This window comes from Oncorhynchus nerka, linkage group LG18 (genome assembly GCF_034236695.1).
Source record: "Oncorhynchus nerka isolate Pitt River linkage group LG18, Oner_Uvic_2.0, whole genome shotgun sequence".
Taxonomy (NCBI): domain Eukaryota; kingdom Metazoa; phylum Chordata; class Actinopteri; order Salmoniformes; family Salmonidae; genus Oncorhynchus; species Oncorhynchus nerka.
The window spans coordinates 32,189,139-32,205,507 of NC_088413.1; the positions used below are offsets into that span (position 1 = coordinate 32,189,139).

Genomic DNA, 16,369 nt, shown 5'->3' on the forward strand with positions numbered 1-16,369 from the left:
ATAGTTGTCACAGGGGCACTACTGCCCCCCCAGAACCGCTAGTGGAGCTGGGACCAACAGAAAACATCTCTTACTCATTTTCTGCCCCACCCTATAAAGTGCCATCAACAGCTGTTATCAGGTCTGGGCGTGCCTTCTGACTAACCTTCTCTCAGCAGGACCAGGCTAGTCGCAGAGTGTGAACACACCATTTCCCCTTTAGGACCCACTTCTTCCACCCATCCCAATGCCCACACTACACATCAAACCTCATTCATGATCAGTGTCTTTAAAGCGGTCGTCACTAGTTTCCACAGCCACAAAGTCATAATTATGGCTAAACACCTATTTCTACAATGTATCTTAACCCCAATACTAACCCTATGCTTAACCCCAAACTTAAATGAGCAAAAAACTAAGTTAGCATGAATCCCCCCCCCCCCCCCAAAGGCAGCCAATGAAACTAAAGTCATGTTAAATTCTAAATGATAAACAAGCAAATAAATTGTAAACTTACAAAAAGGAAATTATTTCTCATTAACAGATTTGATCACATAAAGGAACAGGTGCAACCTGACTATGCCAAATGTGTTAAAGGTGTTATAAATAATTTGTTATGAATAGAAAAAAAAGGCAAAACCAAATTCAGAGGCGGGGGGTTGTTGTGTGTAACATCCCAAGGATTCTGGATAGCAAGGACCCCCGGAGGGCAAGGACCGAGCTTTAAAGAGTTTCCACTATGTTCCACAGGTACAAAGTCCAAAAAATGTAGGGTATTGTAAAAATGAATGAAAACTTAGTTTTTGGCTAATTTCAGTGTTTTTTTGGCTATGCCAGCACACCAAACAACAAGCCTGTATCATGTGAGCATCCCCAGATAATCAACTAAAAGGACCTAGTAATCCCCCAAAAACTCTGACCCCAGTAGACTTAATGAGAACTACAATATTTCAGCTAAAGAATAGCTACAATTTCTCCCTGTTGTGGACATGCCTATGTCTGATGAGGTAACTCAAGAAGGAGAAGCTCTTGTAACATAGTTTGCACTTGAAGGGCCTCTCCTTGGTGTGAACGGTCTGGTGCTGCTTCATATATTTTGTCTTAGCAAAGAGCTTCCCACACGTGGGGCAGGCAAACGGCTTATCGGCGTCCGTCCTAATGCTCGGCCTCCCATGTTGTGACCCAATGACACCAGAGGAGGTAGAAGCATGAGCCACCACCCTCAGGTGGTTAGTGTTGGAGCTCCCTCCTTGACCTCTAGCCATTGTTTGGGTGTTGTTGGGATTGTGTGCTGTGTTATAGGCTAGGTACGTCTCGTTGTGAACACCGATCCTGACCCTGTTTGTATTTGTGGGGTAACCATGAGGTAGCTGAGGAAGGCTAGACCCAGATTCAGGCTCAGGCCTTCTATGAACCCAGACCCCACCAGGCATTAGATGAGACCCTGAAGGAGAAGACCGACTACCACCAGGGGGGTCTCCCACCACTACCTGTGAAGGCTGAAGCCCAGGGTGACCTGCTCTATTCATCATAGATACTGTGGTGTTTGTATCATAGGAACAGAAGGGTCTATCTCTATCAGCCCCAGGCCCTGTATCATCCCTGCACTGAGACTGTGAAGAGAAGGGTCTGGGCTGCAGACTGGATCCCTGACTGGAGCCTCGGTCTCTCTGATGACCACCAGGACCGAGGTTGTTCAGTCCACCTGTCCATTGGTTGTGTTCTGTGTGGTGGTGGAGTCTCTGTCCCTCTTGGTTGGGTCCTGGTTCCGATTCAGGAAGGAAGAGAGACTGCTCCGGATCCAGGGTTCTGATTTGTTGCCAGGGTTTGTGACCAGCCACTTCAGAGGTCCAGTCTCTCCCGCCAGTAACACAGGATATCAGCAGGTCTTCATGGACTGCAGACTATAAACACAAATTGAACAGAAGAGCATGAAGGTTTATATAAGAAACTCTTTGCTGTACATACAGAAACATGACATTCTAAAATGTTAACCACAGTCAAGCAAATATCTAACAATGTGAATCAAGTACCTAACAATATAGAGCCATTGGAATGATACAAAAATAACATTAAAACAAAATGGCATTACAATCAGGTGACAAGTAAAACTGAACAAGTTCCACAGACATGTGACTAACAGAAATTGAATAATGTATCCCTGAATAAAGTGTGTGTGTGGGGGGGGGTCCAAATCAAATGTAACAGTCAGTATCTGGTGTGGCCACCAGCTGCATTAAGTACTGCAGTGCATCTCCTCGTCATGGACTGCACCAGATTTGCCAGTTCTTGCTGTGAGATGTTACCCTACTCTTCCACCAAGGCACCTGCAATCTTCCGTACATTTCTGGGGGGGGGGGGGGAAATGGCCCTAGCCCTCACCCTCTGATCCAACAGGTCCCAGACGTTCTCAATGGGATTGAGATCCACGCTCTTCGCTGGCCAAGACATTCCTATCTTGCAGGAAATCAAGCACAGAATGAGCAGTATGGCTGGTCGCATTGTCATGCTGGAGGGTCATGTCAGGACGAGCCTGCAGGAAGGGTACCACACGAGGGAGGAGGATGTCTTCCCTGTAACGCATAGCGTTGAGATGATGCTGTGACACACCGCCCCAGACCATGACGGACCCTCCACCTCCAAATCGATCCCGCTCCAGAGTACAGGCTTTGGTGTAACGCAAATCCAACCATCACCCCTGGTGAGACAAAACCGCGACTTGTCAGTGAAGAGCACTTTTGCCAGTCCTGTCTGGTCTAGCGACTGTGGGTTTGTGCCCATAGCCAACATTGTTGACGGTGATGTCCAACAGGCCTACAAGCCCTCAGTCCAGCCTCTCTCAGCGTATTGCGGACAGTCTGAGCACTGATGGAGGGATTGTGCCTTCCTGGTGTAACTCAGGCAGTTGTTGTTGCCATCCTGTACCTGTCCCGCAGGTGTGCTGTTCGGATGTACCGATCCTGAGCAGGTGTTGTTACACGTGGTCTGCCACTGCGAGGACGATCAGCTGTCCGCCCCTTCTCCCCGTAGTGCTGTCTTAGGCATCTCACAGTACAGACATTGCAATTTATTGCCCTGACCACATCTGCAGTCCTCATGCCTCCTTGCAGCATGTTCACACAGATGAGCAGGGACCCTGGGCATCTTTCTTTTGGTGTTTTTCAGAATCCGTAGAAAGGCCTCTTTAGTGTCCTAAGTTTTCATAACTGTGACCTTAATTGCCTACTGTCTGTAAGCTGTTAGTGTCTTAACAACCGTTCCACAGGTGCATGTTCATTAATTGTTTATGGCTCATTGAACAAGCATGTGAAACAGTGTTTAAACCCTTTACAATGAAGATTTGTGAAGTTAATTCGTAAAAATACAAATTCCATCTGAAAAAGGGCCATTTCTTTTTTTGCTGAGTTTAGAATAACTTGTCTCACTATGTTAACACTTGACATTTTCTGTAAATCTGGTACCCTCCCTTTGATAAAAATGTATTTTAGAATACTCTGGAAAAGGTTCAAAATTACATTCTGTAAACATGACACTTCATCAGTGAAGCATTTTAGGACACCAACCATCACCATATCCTCTACCTCATCACCATACTCTATTTCCTCAGTTCATCTCATCCAGTAATCTACTACATCCTAAACCAATAGAATTAACTACAAACTAACTAGTTCTACACTACATGTCACTATACAGGGGCCGTGTGCATTTCCTGCTGGTGTATCCTGAGGTAGCTCCTCTCTGAGAACCTCTTCCCACAGTGCGTACAGGTGAACAGCATTTTTCCAGTGTGGACCTTCAGGTGCACCTTCAGCTGGTGCTGACGAGAGAACCTCTTCTCACACTGGGGGCAGCTGTAGGGTTTCTCCCTTGTGTGGACCCTCTGGTACCACTTCAGGTTGGAGGAGTGGGAGAAACTGGCCCGGCACAAGTGGCAGACTAACGATTTCTCCCTCGTGTGCATCCTTTGGTGGATATCCAGGCTTTCCAACAGAACGAACATGGGAAGCGCTTCTCTTTGCCACCGGATCTACTGATAGCGTTACTACTACTAATACTGTCATTGGTCAATGGGCTTGTGTAGTCATTTAGTGTTGAGGCACGGATATTGTCTGAGGTCTGGTTTAACATTAGGAGAGTGTGAGGAGGACGAAGGCCAGAGAGTGTCTGATGTCACAGGGTCCATGTTCCAGTTGATAGATCCTATAGAAGGCAGGCTGAAGGCAGCTCCTGTTAGGGGGTTAAACTGAGGCACCATCAGGTCTCCCAGGTGGCACAGTGGTAAAGGGCGCTGTACTGCAGCGCCAGCTGTGCCACCAGAGACTCTGGGTTCACGCCCAGGCTCGGTCGTAGCCGGCCGCGACCGGGAGGTCCGTGGGGCGACGCACAATTGGCATAGCGTCGTCCGGGTTAGGGAGGGCTTGGCCGGTAGGGAAATCCTTGTCTCATCTTGCACCACTCCTGTGGCGGGCCGGGCACAGTGCACGCTAACCAGTGTTTCCTCCGACACATTGGTGCGGCTGGCTTCCGGGTTGGATGCGCGCTGTGTTAAGAAGCAGTGCGGCTTGGTTGGGTTGTGTATTGGAGGACGCATGACTTTCAACCTTCGTCTCTCCCGAGCCCATACGGGAGTTGTAGCGATGAGACAAGATAGTAGCTACTAACAATTGGATACCTCGAAATTGGGGAGAAAAAGGGGGTAAAATTCAACAAAAAAACAAACAAAAAAACTGAGGCACCATCAGTCTCTCTGAATCACATCTATAGGAGCAGGATGGAGCCTCGCTAGCCGAATACGGACACGTCCTCGCAGACCAAATCTACACCTTGCCCTGGTCTCAGCCAGTCTATTGTCATGGAGCCTAAAATTGGATGTTGTTTTGTGTTCGACTGTCTGTTTCTGTCTGTCCCATCCACTGACCTTCACTATGTCACCTCTAGTCTTGGCCGCCTCAGTGATGTTGTCCCCTGGACCCTTGGCTGGACCCGCCTGGGTCTGGGAATCCAAGATGGCCGTCCAGTCTCTGTTAGCCTCCAGCCAACCACCTGCAGGAAGAGGTTATAAAATGGGCTTGACAAACATGTGAGAATTCTACATGTTTTTTTTGGTCAATTACCAGGTCAAGTTCATACATTGTGTGTTTTTGTATGTAAACATAAGTTGTGTTGATTTCATTTTAATAAATATCCAGATCCATCACTATTCCCATTGAAGATCTATTACTGTATGTAGGCTATATGTCTTTCTCTCTTACCTTGCTCCCCCACCTTTAGTCCACTCAGCAGATCAATGCTCTCTGGTCCGTCTTCTATTGTCTCCTCTTTGACCAGCAGCAGATCAGGCTTCCCATCCTCCATGTCTACTGACTGTAAGAGTGAGAGGATGTTGGATCAAGAAATCTGATATGAGCACCCTGCTATGGAGCATCTTCTGATTGGGCAATGAGGGATTGCTGTGAGTACTATGCAAACATGTTAATTGATTGAATTACTTGACCGTCTTTAATGGTTTGATAATTGAAAGGCATGGTCCCACACTTAAGACAAAATTCATCAGGACTTGGGGCCGTATCCACAAAGAGTCTCAGAATAGAAGTACTGATCTAGGATATTTCCATATAATTGTATTAATTGTGATCTAAAAGGCAAAACTGATCCTAGATCAGCACTCCTGCTCTGAGAGGGTTTGTAGATATGGGCCCAGACCTAATACCATTCAGACAGTAGTTCACAGTGGGGTCACCTCAGTGAGACTGTGTGTGGTCCTGTGCTGCTCAGCTGGTTCCTCTGTGGGTTCAGGAGGAGGTGTAGTCTGGTTGTCATCCACGACTATGGCCTCCTCAGGGTTCCCCAGACCCTCCTCACACCCCTCCTCCTTCACCAGCAGCACCTCTGGACCCTCCTCCTCCTAGAAGAGACAGGTGATACAGATTACACAGACATACACTCCATCAGGTACGTACACATAGATAATTAACACATTTTCAACATGGAGTGTTTACCCATCCCCACTACGTTTGAGTCCTACTGTAGTTGCAGAATGACTTCATTGTTGTTAAACCCATCATGGTGGACATAAATATGTTGTGGGTAAATGGGTCAGCTATGATAAGTCAAGTCATTAGACAAACCTGACTAAACTATTTTGACGTGTATACAGTAGGTGTTTGTTAGTGAGTAGGTATATATTTGTTCTAAAGAGCTGTCATGTTTATGCAGAACAGGGTGAGATCATATGTGATGTATATTAAAGAGAGTCTCAATGAAAGTCTAAGAATGAAAAGTCACATGTAGGTGTTTATTGAACATAAACAAGTTTGAAATACACCATCTGAAAACCACACGTCTCAATTAAACATCTGCATGAACTACATGAACTGCATTCATGTTATCTTAGTGTCCTGGGGGGAAAAAACATGTTAAATGGAAGTAATGTACTAGGCATGTGAAAACATCATATAGCCTACACCAGTGTTTCCCAATTTCGGTTCTCAAGTACCACCAACATTAAACATTTTTATTGTGGCACTAATTCAACTTGTCAACTAATCATCAAGCCCTCTGAGTAGAATGAGGTGTGCTTGTCCGGGGCTACAATGAAAATGTGTACCGTTGGGGGACTGGAGTTGGTAAACACTGGCCTACACAGTACAAACACTAAGCAATATACTTTTTAGGCTTATACATCCTACAATGTCTGGGCCTTGCACTTCAACACTCGTAGTTGTTGTGGAAATTGACCCACTGCTGTTGTTTACTTTGTGCATCTGCGTCATCTCTCTGAGTGTTCCTTTAATGCAGGGTTTGATCGAAACGTCAGAAGCTATCGAGTGGAATGGTTACTTTTGTTCGGTTCTAATTTTGAGTAAATAACTCACGGACACCAGAGAAGCTTAACCAAGTTTCATTCTTCCCAAAGGGTCGATACAGCTGTAATTCCGACACAGACATGGCTTCCCCCGTGGTAGTATTCATACCCCACTGTGGGTGGAGTCTCCTCCTTATCGCTAAACATTGCATCATTATTGCTAAGCAGGGAACTAAGTGATATGAGCCTTCAACGGTTTCTCCCCTTACCAGTACTGTCACATGCAATTGTTTTCCCTGCACTCAGCCCCCCCCCCCCCCCCCCTCATGTCTCTTTTGTAACTAATGTTCCTATACTTCTGAGTATAAAAATGTTCCAGGTTTAACCCCGAATCCAACACTTTCTATGTTATAGAGTGGAATGGTTTTTCTGCTGGTGTATCCTGAGGCATCTCCTCTCAGAGAACCTCTTCCTGCAGTGCGTACAGGCGAACGGCTTCTCTCCTGTGTGGACCCTCTGGTGCCTCTTTAGGTGACCAGCCTGGGTGAAGCACATGTGACACTGGGTACAGCTGAAGGGTTTCTCCCCTGTGTGGACCCTCTGGTGCCTCTTCAGGGTGCCAGCCTGGGTGAAGCGCATGTGACACTGGGTACAGCTGAAGGGTTTCTCCCCTGTGTGGACCCTCTGGTGGATCTCCACATTCTGGGAGCAGCTGAAGCTTTTGTTACAGAACATGCAGAGGAACCGTTTCTCTTTACCATTGCCTGACGTGGCTCCCCCTCCCTGAGCCTGGGCTCTAGCTCTGTCGTTTGAGTTCAATTCCTGATCTAAAAGGATGTGGCCGTGTGAATCGGAAGGCCCCATCGACATGGATAATGGGTCGCGATCCCTGAACATGTGTAAAGAGGAGTGGGTCGGGACATTTAGATTTGTCTCTAAGCTTTCCCTGTAGTCTAAGAAGTCATTACTGTTGCCCTGTGAGTGTCCTTCTCTTAAGTGAGTCTCGTCTGCATTCCATGTCAGAGGAGCATCACTCTCCACTTTCACAGTCATCTCATCTACGACCAGACCCTCCCCTTTCTTATCTAGACAACCTTCAGAGTTTACACTACTACTGTACCGGTTCCAGTCCCCTCTGGACAGATCAGTCTGTGTCTCTAAACCCAAGGATATGTTGCCAGGGTCCATCTCTGTAGTGTAAGAACAAGACGGATCATCACCTCCAGTGTCTAACGTGTCACCATCTCCACGGGAATGAACAGTCTTCTGGCTCTGGTGAAATACTGGTAAATACTCTGAGCCGGGAGCAGGAGAACAGCCCAGTCTCCCCAGACAAAGTTTCTCTGGGTCTGATCTGTGGTCAGATCCTGTGTGTAAGAGGCTGTGTGTTACAGTTAAAGTCTCGTTGTCTGTCTCGGACTTGAGGACGGCGTTCGGCGTTCCACTGACCTCCATGATGCTGCGTCGGGTCCTGGGCTGGGGCGCGGCGGCAGCGAGGTCCTCCGTGGCTTCAGGGGGCGCTCCAGTCTGGATGTCTCTGCAGTGACGTGGGTCCTCCTGTCCTTCAGACCTCTCCTGCTTGACCCCAGGACCTGCAGCCTCTGCATCTGCAGACTGACACAAGAGGTTATTACCGGTACATGAGTTGAATTGTATAACAATGTCGTGGGGAAGTCTCACAAGCTCCCCTGTGGCAAGTGAATAGCTGAAGGGAGCCTTTCTGAAATAAACTGGCCACATTTAATGTACTGTAAATTTGATGCAACACTAACCTCGATCACGATAACATGCTGGGTTGAGGTTCCACTCCCTTCGTCAACAGTGATTGGTTGGTCATCTCTCCATGTATTATGTCCCGCTGGCTTCACAATGCTTCTGTAGCCTCCAGTGAAATGTCCTTCACCTGAGAGAGTAATTGGGGGAAAAGAGGTTAAGTTCAGTACTGTCAATGCTCAACACTACTGTACACTGTTTACAAGGCAAGGATGTTAGGGAACACTTAGCATAACTTATTGATATACTATTTATAGATCGATATTGTTTTCATTGAGGAAATAAAAGAAAATGCCATAAATCAAGAATCTGGTTAGAATGTGTCTTTGCGCGAGATCACTAAGTAATTAGGGGAATTATTGCATACTATCAAAAACTGACCAAGACCAAATTCTGGTTAACCATATCATTAACACATCAAAAGTTACACATGCTCAGAAGAGAACGGGGCTATAGGCCCCACAGGCTCTGCCATGTCGTCCAGTCGATATGTGCCAAACTTTAGGTGATGTATTCACCTTTTCATAAAAAGTATAAAACTTGGTACACTTTGGAACCCTGAATATGTTCAGATATGGGGCTATCATTTTTCATTCTGACACAACTAAATGTATTTTAGATGTAACGGGTTGAAGGTTGGAGTGGAGTGCATGTGACCATCTAGGCCAGACCAGTTGTCAATTTACTCAGAGTAGGGTAGAGTATACAGTACATGTCCATTATACAGATATTCATTTTAGGCAAGATTCATGGCTTGGATGACCAACAGGGTCATAGCAGATCAGAGTGTACGAGACCCTCTAGCCAGAGAGTTGTCCACAAAGGCTGACAAATCTCATTCTAAATAGATGCACATACTCATTCCACTTCATCCTCTTTGGGACATTAGCCCATAATGAGTCAAAACTGGGCATTCTGAGAATGTGGGCAAGTCATTGTCTCTTGATGTGTTGTGACATTTGGTCAACTGGTCTTCTTGTATAACCGTACTGAAGTACTTCTTGTATTTCATTCGGCCGATGTGTCTGGAGGATTTAATATCATCCACAGCCTAATTATTAACATTTACATTTAAGTCAACTTGGCCATGATAGTCAATGTCTTGATGTGTTATTGTTACCCATCTACCAATCCCCGCCTTTCTTTATGAGGCTTTTGAAAATCTCCCTGGTCTTTGTAGTTGAATCTGTGCTTGAATGTCAATGCTTGACTGGGGGACCTTAAGGATGTATGTATTGGGGACAGGGGAAAAGGTAAACATTCAAAAATCATGTCAACCTCTTATTTCATAAAAAGTCCATGTAAATTGTGATTTCTAAGCCAACTTCTGAACTAATTTAGGCTTGCGTAACCAAAAGGGGGTAAATACTTATGCAACAACTATTTTTGTTAATTTTTATGAATTTGAAGAATAAAAACGATTATATACAGTACCAGTCAAATGTTTGGACACACCTACTCATTCAAGGGGTTTTCTTTATTTTCTACATTGTAGAAAAACAGTGAAGACAAACTGAAATAACACATATGGAATCATGTAGTAACCAAAAAAGTGTTAAATAAAAATATTTTATTCTGAGATTCTTCAAAATAGTCACCCTTTGCTTTGATGACAGCTTTGCACAATCTTGTGTAATTTCTTTCCTTAATGCGTTTGAGCCAATCAGTTGTTGTGACATGGTAGGGGTGGTATATAGAAGATAGCCCTATTTGGTAAAAGACCAAGTCCATATTATGGCAAGAACAGCTCAAATAAGCAAAGAAACGACAGTCCATCATTACTTTAAGACATGGGTCAGTCAATACGAAACATTTCAAGAACTTTGAAAGTTTCTTCAAGTGCAGTTGCAAAAACCATCAAGTGCTATGATCGTACTGGCTCCCATGAGGAACACAACTGGAAAGGAAGACCCAGATTTACCTCTGCTGCAGAGGATACATTCATTAGTTACCAGCCTCAGATTGCAGCCCAAATAAATTCTTCACAGAGTTCAAGTAACAGACACATCTCAACATCAACTATTCAGAGGAGACTGTGTGAATCAGGCCTTCATGGTCAAATTGCTGCAAAGAAACTACTAAGGGACACCAATGAGAAGAGACTTGCTTGGGCCAAGAAACACAAGCAATGGACATTAAACCTATGGAAATGTGTCCGTTGGTCTGGGGTCCAAATTTGAGATTTTTGGTTCCAACCATCCTGTCTTTGTGAGACGCAGAGGGTGAACGGATGATCTCTGCATGTGTGGTTCCCTCCATGAAGCATGGAGGTGGTGGTGTGACGGTGCTATGCTGGTGACACTGTCAGTGATTTATTTAGAATTCAAGGCACAATTAACCAGCATGTTTACCACCGCATTCTGCTTCGATACGACATCCCATCTGGTTTGCGCTGAATGGGACAATCATTTGTTTTTCAACAGGACAATGACCCAACACACACCTCCAGGCTATGTAAGGGCTATTTGACCAAGAAGGAGAGTATTGGAGTGCTGCGTCAGATGACCTGGCTGCCACAGTCACCCGAACTCAACCCAATTAAGATGGTTTGGGATGAGTTGGACCGCAGAGTGAAGGAAAAGCAGCCAACAAGTGCTCAGCATATGTGGGAAATCCTTTTAAGAATGTTGGAAAAACATTTCTCATGAAGCTGGTTGAGAGAATGCCAAGAGTGTGCAAAGCCGTCAAAGGAAAAGGGTGGTTGGTTGGTTGCTACATGAGTCCATGTGTTATTTCATAGTTTTGATGTCTTCACTATTATTCTACAATGTAGAAAATAGTAAAATAAAGAAAAACCCTTGAATGAGTAGGTGTCCAAACTTTTGACTGGTACTGTGTGTGTGTGATATATATATATATATATATATTTTTTTTTTTACTTTGATAAACGTACAGACCGTCAAATCAAAGGCACTCCTTCGATTATAAAGTTGTTTTTGACAAATTAGAACAGGTTATTGTGATGACTTGTTCAGCTACTTGAGACATTGGAATCCATGTCATGCCTTCAGATTGAGAAAAGTAACAAATATTCACTTCTCCCATTGACTTCCCAAACCCCTGGCTGGTCTGTCGAGTCTGCTTTGAGAGGTGTTCCTGTGCTGGCCACTTGGAGAGGTGTTCCTGTGCTGGCCACTTGGAGAGGTGTTCCTGTGCTGGCCACTTGGAACTCTGGGTTTGAAAACTCTTGTATTGCCCATAATTGAGGGTTGTGCCACCAAATTGTGGGTAGTGTAAGTGCCAAATAAAGTAACAGGGTTGACGATTTCATCCTAAATCATCAGTAAATCCCCTTATGACAGGGGGAATGGAAGCTTGTTGTGGGCAACAGGGAGGGGTAATTGAATGTGTCCTTCACAACCACAAAAATCATTGTACATTTTTTTTTATAGCATGTCTATCTATGGGTAACAAGGTTGATGTGTAATGCTCGACCTGCTTAGTTTTCCAGCACAAATCACCAGAAAATGGACGATAAAAAAAAAGAGTAGAACCAGCTCAGCTTTTACACTATGATTAGTCTATTAGATGTTTTAAAATAGTGAAACTATTGAACATGAGTTCACGTAACAGGCTGGACCTTAAAATGAGGGACAGACATTTCACGTGAGGAGATGAACCAACTAATCACATGAAATAAATAAAATCTTCAGCAATGACTGTCAAAGAAACACAACAACTAGGGCTTTACAATGATGGTGAAAACTTGGGAGAAATGTTGGGGTTAAGTGGGTTAAAATATTCTAATTCACAGAAGATGCACAGAGGGCGACATGTCAAAATGCTGAATTGTGGCACATTAGGAAGTCTTCATTCATATAGACAAATCAAATGTTTTCAATGTTCCATGTGGTCTATATTAAGGGAAACTTCATTTAATATAAACAGGCTTTAAATGTAATATTGGTGCACAATTTCTACTTAAAATATCAAAGGAACGCACAAGGTACTAATTTGGTGAAACGACCCTTGAAGTAGTCAAAAAATGTCCATGTTTGTAACTATCTTGAGAAGCATACCATAGAATCTCAATCTTCCAGCACCATGCATACTACCAAAGCCTTCTTGAAGTCTATGGTTAAAAAGTTAAAGTGGGGGGGGGGGGGACACACCAGACATACGTCCATGTCCTGTTCAGAATCCTGCTTCCTATTGCCTTAGCTTGGTGTCAACAGCTGACTCCATGCTACATCATTCATAGACTCAAAACTGCTTTAGCGCCTATTGGCGATAGTATCTTCTGACCTGGGTAGTTTTGTTATTAAGAGCCCCAACAATTGCTTTCAACATTTAACATACATCGCTTGCAGTACGGTTTTGGGAACATATCTTTCATATGAGCAATAAATAAATTATGACACACCTTTTTATAGGGTTACCACACAGCCATATTAACATATTAGTGGTTGTTTATGGAAAACAGAAGGACGACAGAGTGGACTACCTGTGTTAGTTAGCTTCCTGCGTCTCCGAACACCTGTGTAAACGGAAGACGGACGCCACAAACACGTCACTGAAACATACTGTCGGTTGGTTGCAACCGTGTTTAATTAAAACAAGTTAAGTGTGTATTTTGCATTTGTGAAATCATTTTGATGTGATATGAATGTAAAGGTCTTTATGCTTCTACAACAGTACCGCAATTGAGAATCAATTCATGTTTAGAAATAGTGTTTGGCTGTTTTGGCTTCCAGAGACAATTCGCCTTTAAACAAAACATTTTTAGATCCTTGGACTATAAGTTGTAACATTAGGCTCCTTTAGTCCAATATTGGCCTAACTCTATGAATACATTTCCAGTAAAGCAGAATTTTTTTTTAAATGGTTGATTCCGCATTGCTCCTAAACTGGGACTCACTTTAAAGTGTTGTTTCTCAAAAAAACGTTTTTTTTAATTAACAGAAATAATATTCTATGTTGTATGTTGTGAGAAATGGCGATTTCATAGGATACCTTCCCATGGCAGTCCACCATTATATAATTATCGGAACTGTTTATGATGTTGTACTTGACCATCAAAGCATACACTACATGGCCAAAAGTATGGTCACCTGCTCATCGAAACTCTCCTTCCAAAATCATAGGCAATATATGGAGTTGGTCCCCCCTTTGCTGCCATAACAGCATCCACTCTTCTGGGAAGACTTTCCACTAGATATTGGAACATTGCTGCAGGGATTTGCTTCCATTCAGCCACGAGCATTAGTGAGGTCGGGCACTGATGAGAATGCGTTTCCGCCCGGCTCGCAGTCGATGGGGTTGAGGTCAGGGCTCAGTGCAGGCCAGTCAAGTTCTTCCACACCGATCTCAACTAACCATTTCTGTATGGACCTCGCTTTGTGCACGGGGGCATTGTCATGCTGAAACAGGAATGGGCCTTCCCCAAACTATGGCCACAAAGTTGGAAGCACAGAATCGTCTAGACAGGCCTGGGGAACTCCAGTCCTCAGGGGCCTGATTGGTGTCACACTTTTGCCCCAGCCCCAGCTAACACACCTGATTCTAATAATCAACTAATCATGATCTTGAGTTCAATGCAATTAGTTGAAATCAGGTGTGTTTGCTAGGGATGGGGGAAAAGTGTGACACCAATCAAGCCCCCGAGGCCTGGAGTTGCCCAGACCTGGTCTAGAATGTCACTTTGCTGTAGCGTTAAGATTTGCCTTCACTTGAACTAAGGAGCCGAGCCCGAACCATGAACAACAGCCCCTGACCATTATTCCTCCTCCACCAAACTTTACAGCGGGCGCTATGGATTTGGGGCAGGTAGCATTCTCCTGGCACTTCAGGGAACGCGTTTCCACTGTTCCAGAGTCCAATGGTGGCAAGCTTTACACCCCTCCAGCCGACACTTGGCATTGCGCATGGTGATCTTAGGCTTGCGTGCGGCTGCTTAGCCATGGAAACCCATTTCATGAAGTTCCTGACAAACAATTATTGTGCTGACATTGCTTCTAGAGGCAGTTTTGAACTCGGTAGTGATAGTTGCAACCAGGGACAGATGATTTTTACGCTCTATGCACTTCAGCAGTCCCGTTCTGTGAGCTTGTGTGGCCTACTACTTCGTAGCTGAGCCGTTGTTTCTCCTAGACATTTACACTTCACAATAACAGCACTTACAGTTGACCGGGGCAGCTCTAGAAGGGCAGAAATTGAATGACGTGACTCATTGAAAAGGTGGCATCCTATGATTGTGCCACATTGAAAGTCAAAGCTCTTCAGTACAGGCCATTCTACTGCCAATGTTTGTCTATGGAGATTGCATGGTTGTGTGCTCGATTGTTTACACCGGTCAGCAATGGGTATGGCTGAAATAGCAAATCAACTAATTTGAAGAGGTGTCCAAACTTTTGGCCGAGTAGGTGTGTCATTTTTTAATAAATCACATTCTGTGTTGTGTTTGGTTCAGCAGATATTACAGAAAATGCATTGTCCGGTTATGGTGGAATAGCAAAATGAGGTTTGAGGTTGTGCATGGCATCCTTGTAGTCATTGACCATCAAAACATAGGGGTGGGTATACATCACATTTTCTGTAATATCATGTTAGATTATTTGGTTATGGCGGAATGGAAAAAAAGCCTCCAGGATGCGTTTTTTTTTAACGATGGCTGCATATGTGTTCAGGGCCCCCAAACTCTACTTGTGTACTAAGGGTGTGTTCGTAAATTCAGAACGTTTCGCTTTCTGAGTGCACACTGGACGCTCTGATCTAGGAACTGGGTTCATCCGAGCGTTCTGACCTCAAAACGGCAGTCAAGCACCCAAGCTAACAGGCTAAAGTTGGCTAGCTACTTCCAGACACATGAGAGAACACCTCACTCTGACCATTTTACTCGCCGTAGCAGAGCTAGTTAGGCTGTTTTCATGTTGTCTAGATCGTTGGTGACAAACTGCTGGCAACAATATAATCACTTTTTTGCCGAGGTTTACTGACACCGGTCACTTTTAACCGGTGTTGCGCGTTCGTAAATGCATCAGATATTCTGCCCTCTCTGGCACACCCAGACGAGAGTGCGCTGAAATCAGAGTAGATAGATTGAATTTACGAACGCACCCGTGGTGTCGTGCTTTTACGAAAGCGTGAACATAATTTCCACATATTGCCAGGGCTATTCTGAAAAATGTACCTCTTGCCGTTGCTCTGTATCGGTCGAGGATCTTGACACTTCTGGGACTGGCGAGAACGCGCTCTCGCATAGTCTTCTCTGTGCGCTCCCGTGACACTTTCATTTCCAGAAGCTGTAGTTTCCTCCTCAATGTCCTGTTTTCTTTCTGGCTTTGAGTTATTTCCAAACGAAACACTTCATAGTCGTCGTCTACGACTTTACAGATCTCTGCCACGGCTGCATTCGCTAGCACCTCCATGATGGAGGCTATTTGAGTGTGGAAAACCATACTGTTCACGTTAGCCATTGTTAGATGCTATCTAGGTAACGTTAGCTATCAGTCAAGTCCTGTCTCCAAATCGAATTAAAGACTACATTGGATAAGTATGTGATGCTGTGCAATTAAATGAGTAATATTTTTGCTAAAACGCTGACGTTTTCTTGATCACTGTTTACTTCCTTTTACTTCTTCTTCGGAGTTTAACGGCGGTTGGCATCCAATATGTTGCATTGCCTCCCCCAACTGGACTATAATATAAATCCATTATACTTTCTGATCATTTAAAAAAAAAAAAAGTATTTTTAATTGGAAGACAAATATATTTTAAAATAAATAAACACCCTTCCAACTAACCCTACACTCATTAACCCACTACTTTGACCCTATCTGCTCCTGCACCATGCCAAAGGCCTGGTATTTATAA

At 44.4% G+C, this 16,369-nt stretch overlaps 1 protein-coding gene across 1 annotated transcript; it reads right to left on the reverse strand.

The window, feature by feature from the left end:
* Positions 1-252: 252 nt before the first annotated feature.
* LOC115145735 (uncharacterized) lies at positions 253-16,155 on the reverse strand. The gene is made up of 8 exons (XM_065004027.1): positions 15,687-16,155; positions 8,557-8,687; positions 8,230-8,398; positions 7,609-7,677; positions 5,720-5,886; positions 5,232-5,343; positions 4,898-5,022; positions 253-1,883 (listed from the first exon to the last, which is right to left on the reverse strand). Exons 1-8 carry the CDS (start codon positions 15,970-15,972, stop codon positions 945-947), a joined length of 1,998 nt encoding a protein of 665 aa, XP_064860099.1. The 5' UTR covers positions 15,973-16,155; the 3' UTR covers positions 253-944.
* Between the last annotated feature and the right edge of the window lie 214 nt (positions 16,156-16,369).